This window comes from Erithacus rubecula (genome assembly GCF_903797595.1).
Source record: "Erithacus rubecula genome assembly, chromosome: 3".
In the NCBI taxonomy this organism is placed as follows: Eukaryota; Metazoa; Chordata; class Aves; order Passeriformes; family Muscicapidae; genus Erithacus; species Erithacus rubecula.
Genome location: NC_136689.1, coordinates 1,768,016 through 1,774,015, shown reverse-complemented (window position 1 = coordinate 1,774,015; position 6,000 = coordinate 1,768,016). Strand labels below are relative to the sequence as shown.

At 53.0% G+C, this 6,000-nt stretch overlaps 1 protein-coding gene across 2 annotated transcripts in view; it reads left to right on the top strand.

The window, feature by feature from the left end:
• The first annotated feature begins 1,477 nt into the window (after positions 1-1,477).
• Positions 1,478-6,000, top strand: part of WNT9A (Wnt family member 9A) — a 59,008-nt gene continuing 54,485 nt past the window's right edge. For both annotated transcript variants that reach the window (XM_079300515.1, XM_079300514.1), the window contains exon 1: positions 1,478-1,668. In XM_079300515.1, the coding sequence (XP_079156641.1) occupies positions 1,574-1,668 (95 nt within the window). In that variant the 5' untranslated portion in view covers positions 1,478-1,573. The remainder of the gene's footprint in view (positions 1,669-6,000) is intronic.

Genomic DNA, 6,000 nt, shown 5'->3' with positions numbered 1-6,000 from the left:
TCCTCGAGGAAAGGCTTTAATGCCTTATTTAATATTTAATATTTAATATTGCTCTGGCCTCTGCCGGGCTGTGATGGCCCGTGGAGCTTCTGACCCCACAGGGGGCTGACTTGGTGCCACTTCACCCCAACAACTGGGAGAAGGAAATGGAGATATTCCCAGATAATGGTGAATCGTGGATTTGAGGAAGCTGGAATGGATGTGACACCCACCTCAAGCAAGTTTCAGCCCCCTACCCCATGGGGTGCTCCCAAGTGGGTGGATGTGGGAGGTTTTGAACAGTCATTTTCCACAAGGCTACTTTTGTTTTGGCAAAAATGTGGACAGGAACAAGGCTGAGATGTTTTAAACATTACAAAATAATAATAAAAAAAAATCTTTCCCCTCCTCACCCCCAAAATAAGCAGAATCCACAGTTCACACAATACTGAGAAGGCTGGAAATGCCCAAGGGCACGGTCAGAGTGAGAATAAATTCACCGAGCTCTCAGTGTCACTCCAGGAGCTCTTCCAGGACAAAAACGCTCAATCCCATTAACTCTCCCCCTGTGTGGCTCCTGAAATGGTTTGTCCACAGATTCTGGGGGTCAGAAACACCGACGACCCCAAAAGGTTCTTGCATGCACTCAAATGTCACCTGCAGGGCACAGCTCTGAGGGGCTGAGCCTCAACCCCCAGGGACAGTGATTTTTGAGATGAGCCCAGGGCTGAGTGTCCCCTGCCTCTCAGCAGGGTGACACACACATGCTCAGCAGGGGAACCTTCCTGTTCTGGGGAGCTGGAATCACCTCCAGGATGACGATGACAGTGACATCGACAGACTGGAAAAACGCTGCCACTGAGCCCGGCTGAAAAGGTGACAACTGGGGCATTAACTGCTTCCCCCCCGGGCTGCTCGGTGTCCCTGCAGTGCTGTGGGTGTGCGCAGGGCTGTGCGATTCCTGTGCCCTCCCACATCCCAAATCTGCACAGCTGCCCAGATGTGGCACACCCGGCCCACCCTGCACATCCAACCCTTTCACCACTGATTCTGGCACAGCTGCCCAGATGTGGCACACCCGCCCCACCCTGCACATCCAACCCTTTCACCACTGATTCTCGCACAGCTGCCCAGATGTGGCAATCTGGCACAGCTGCCCAGATGTGGCACACCCACCCTTTGCACAACTGCCCCGACCCTTGCACGACCACCCAACCTTCGCGCACCTCATCCTCGCCCAGCTGCGCACCTCTGGAATCCTCACGCCTCGCACAGCTGACCCTGGCACACCCACCCGGGGCACCCCCACCCCTTTTCCCCGTGTCCCACCGCCCCTCCATCCGCGCTCCCCCGGCTCCGCTCCCGTTCCTCCGCGCTCCGCCCGCCCCGCCGCTCCGTCCCTCCTCCCGGGGAGTGTCCCCGTGTCCCACCCCGCCCCTCGGCCGTGTCCCTCCCCCCCGGCGGCCCCTCCCCGGCCCGCCCCGCCGCCGCTCGGGCTCTCTCCGCCGGCCGCGCTATAAGAAGCGGGGCGGGCGGCGGGGCCGCAGCGGGCGCGGCGGGGGAACGAGATGAGCAGCGCCGGCGCCGCTGCAAGATGCTGGATGGACACGTCCTGCTGGGATGGCTCTCCTCCTGCGCGCTCCTAGGGCTGCTCGCCTGCGCCCCGCGGCCCTCCGCTGCCTACTTCGGGTAGGTGCTGCCCCGCTCCTGCTCTTTCAACTTTTTGCCCGAGTTTATTTTTTTGATGCTGGAGGGGTTTTGCGCTTTTTGGGGATGCCTCGGTGGGTGCGGGCATCCTCTGACAGCCGGGCAGGGGCAGCGACAGCGCCGTGCCCGCTCCTGTCCCGCGTCCCAGCGCTCGCAGCCGGGCACCGGAATCCCTTTGGGTTTGCCAGCCGGGACCGGGCTCTGCGGGAGCCGCGGCTCGCAGTCCCCGGGAGCTGCCGGAATATTCCCCGGGAGCTGCCGGGGCTGAGCGAGCGCTTCGTTCCGCGGTTAGCGCACGGAGCGGACCTGGAGCGCACCAGCCGCGGGCTGTACCCCCGTGCCACACGGGGCAGAAAATTCCTTTTTCTCGCGATTTAAGGGCGTGTTCCGACAACAGGTGCTGGCTGGTGACGCTTTTTGCGGAGGTTTTTTTAATTTTTGGTGGGGGATCCGCGGGTGCGCATCCCCGGCGCTCACCTGTGCGCGCGGCGGGGCGCGGCCGGCAGGGGGCGCTCCCGGCCCGGCGCAGGTGGATCCCGATCCCTTCCCTTCCTTTCCCGGGATTTTATCCCTGTTCTATCCCGCTGTCCCGTCTCTGTGCCATGAGCTGGACCGGCCAGCTCAACCCGCTCCTCTTCAACCCGCGTCGCGCCGCCTCAGCCCCGTGCGGGGTTTTCCCTCCGTGCTTTATGGGCTGTTGCAGCCTCTTATCCTTAATTTTCAACCATCAGCCCCGAAATGTCAGTTTGAGAAGAGGGTGGGACACGCGCACCTGTGTAGGAGGTTTTGGTGTAAGTTTACACAGCAGCGATGATTTTAGTGGCTTTTTTTTCCTGCTCTTCTTTTTTGGGGGATGTTGTGTTGTGACCACTGGTAGGAGCCACTGAACCAGCCCTGGAGAACGTTTTAGCAGACTTGAGGTTTTCCCCCCTTCTTTCCAGTAAAACAAATCCCGGTGTTGAGGCTTGTCCATTGCTTGTGGTCTGGCAAAGTTTTCCAAACAGTGCTACTTACATCTTCTGTTTCCAACTCCAGAACCGTTTCACTTCCTGCTGCTGGGGCTGGTTTTCTAAGGAAACAGCCTGTCCTGTGTGCGCAGGTTTTTAGGAAAAGCCCTTTTCTCCCTCGGCAGTGTGTGGAGGGCTGTTCCCAGCCCTTTGGCTCGTGTGTCTGCCGAGGACCACCGGCACTGTGCAGCTGAATTGTGCCTTGGGGACTGACAGGCTTTGGAAGGAGCTTGGCTGTAACTCCTCTATTAATCCCTGCTGTGCTGGTGTCTGCTCTAGAGCAGCAGGTAGCTCGTTCCAGTTCCTTCTGGGGTTTCTCTCTTGGCTTGTAGAGGTTTTAACTTAAGCAGGGACATCCTGAGCCCAGGGCAGTGTCTGCTGTCTGTCCTGACTGCTCTGGGTTTTTCTCTCAGCCTTGGTACAGCTGCTGTTTCTGATTTGAGACTCCCTCCCTGGCAGTCAGGAGGGGAGAGGAGATGCTGCCAGATGTTCACCCAGCCAGATGTGCACTCCAAGTGCTCCAGGGCTGCTGTGGTGTGCAGAGGAGTTTGCTTATGCAAAGCATCCTTGTCTCTGGTTAAAGCCCAGCAAAGGAGCAGCATCTGCTGCTGATCCCTCTTTGTTCTTCCAAGAGCAGGGGCTGCCCTTGCTGAGCTGCTGGGGACACTGGGAATAGCCAGTGCTGAGACCCCAGGTGCTGATAATCCACACTGAGATCTGACAAGTGTGTGTGGAAGAGGTGAGCCCTCCTTGCTGTGGGCTTCTGTGTGTTGATAAAGAAAGAAATCCCACCTGGTAAAAGCTGGATGTTCCTGCAGAACTCAGTGGCTCTGCAAGTGCCCTGGGAAGGCTGGCATTGATCTTTTTTTTCTTATGCCATGTGCATGAAGGAGCTGCTTCAGGTGAGGCAGCACATCTGCTCATCCTGATAAATCTGTCCTAACAACTTGGCTGCATCAGCTGAGCTAAAACACACCCTCTAGGCATCTTCTTTTGAGTCCAGGGCATCTCCAAAGCCACCTTCTGGTGGCCTGTCTGGGTGCTGGCATCCCTGTGGAGGAGGTGGTGGGGCACAGAGTGAGGCTGTGGCTGCAGCTTGGCTGCTCCCTTCTGCAGGGGGATAGGGACAGCTGTGCATGATCCCTTCCCCCCCACCAGCCCCAATGTCTTATTTCAGGGAAAGCATTCCATGTCTCCAAATGTGTGGCCTGGTGGGGAATTAGTGCCCAGGGAGAGCAGTGTGGGGCATGGTTACAGGATAATGAGATTGTGTCAGCATGGAGTTATGTCTGTGCTGTCCCAGGGGGATGCTGGGCTGGGAACACCACGGCTGGAGGAGGCTGCTGCTTCCCTGGAAGTTTGGCTCTGGTGCTCTTGGAGGGATGCACAAGCAGCCAAGTAGGATAAACACACTCTGGAAGCTGAGTTTGGGGTGTGGGGGGTTAAAGCTGTCGGGCTCTTGCTGCTGTTTTATTCCCCATCCCCAAGCTGCCTGGCTGGGAGATGTGCTGAAGGGGATGGTCCATGAGGGAGAGACAATTTTTCCCTTTTTCTGGGATATTCTGCAGCCTGGGTGTTGCTGCCCTGTTCCCTGCAGCACCTGCAGGGATCTACTGGCAGAGCTGGGACCCTGCAGGCACCTGCTCAGGAGGGATTTGGAGGGTTTGGCTCACCCCTAACAGCTGGGAAACAGCTGGAGGAGCCTGGCAGCAGGGATGTGCTGATGCTACAGCTCCAGAACCTGGCGTGATATGAAACTTTTTAATAGGAGAAAGCATGTCTGCAAATCTGAGCACAGCCAGAGCAGCTTCTGGGAATTGTGTTGGGACTTGCACTTCTGGGCTTTGGAAGTGGCAGGTGACAATAATATTAATTAATATTAAATAATATTAAGTATTAACTATGCTGGGGTGGCAGAGGGGCTGAGGAACTTCAGTCCTGTGCTGGTGGGGAGGGAAACCAGCCCAGAGGAGCTTCTACTTTCCTGAGCTGCCTGATCTGTGGATCCATAAATCAACCCCCCCTCTCTGTTACTGGGGGTTCTGCTTTGGAGTCTGAATCAATTTTGATGCACCTCTTTAAAAAAAATTATAAATAATATAATATATATGTTTATATATATTTTATAATGTTTTGTATACATAATATATATGTATATATATGATATACATTTTATATCTAATATGTATTTAATATATATTTATATATATTATAGATATTTCTATATATTTTTATATATTTATATATTTTATATTTATATATATTTATCTCTTTGTTTATGCATTTATTAATATTTTATATACATTTTTACATATATGAGTATGTATATATATGTATTTTTATATTTATATTTATTTATGCACTTATTTGTTTTATATACTTTTTACATATATATTTTAATATATATTTATGTATATATTTTATATATATATATATAATTATTACTATTTTAATTTTTTTCTGGAAGAAGCATTTTTCCTGCAGCTTGGGCTTTGCTCTGCTTCCCCTCTGCCGAGCAGCTCTCCCCTCTCTGCAAACACTTGTCAAGACAGTAGTAATGTTACAAGTGGCTCATGCTTACATAGTGTTTATATTGACAGATTGCAATGTTCTGCATAAATGTAACTGATCTGTGCCCTGCACGCAGGCAACAGGAACCCTCAAATGCTCACGGGGGGAGAGGGAGGGAGGGGAAGCATAGCTTGCCCTAATTTACCAACATGCACTGCCCAGAGCTGCTCTGGGGGGTTTGCAGTGTGGGAAGTGAGATGTATTTTTATTCCCTCTGGCAGGTGCAGAATAGGTGCCCTGCTCTGCTGTAGGGCAGCAGCCTCGTGGCTCAGGGTGTGATTTTAAGAGAGCCTTAGGAAAAGGGCAGAATGTTGCTTGAAGGGCTTGTTGGTTTTCCTTGGAAAAGCCTGGTTTGTGTAGAATTTTTTTATTTTTTGTTTTTTCCCTCCTCTCTTGCTGTTTGGAGCTGGTGAGTTGAGTCCTGCCTGGCTTTGCTCCCAGGGTTGGCCTCTCTGTGTTTAACCCCCATCCCTTTGCCAAGGGAACCCTGTGCCCTGAAGCTGCATTTGCTTTGCAGGTGCTTGGAAGTGGCACTGGATGTCATGGGGTGCCACAGGGGTGGTGACAAAGCTGGAAACACTTGGAGCAATAACTGTGCCAGATCTGCATCTTCACCCCTGGAGAGTGGCATTTGTCCCACATCAGGCTGGGAGAGGATGGAGCAGCAGGAATTCTGACAGGAATTAATCATTTTTTTGGCTGAATTAGTGCATTGACCACCTTGCTTGACATTGTG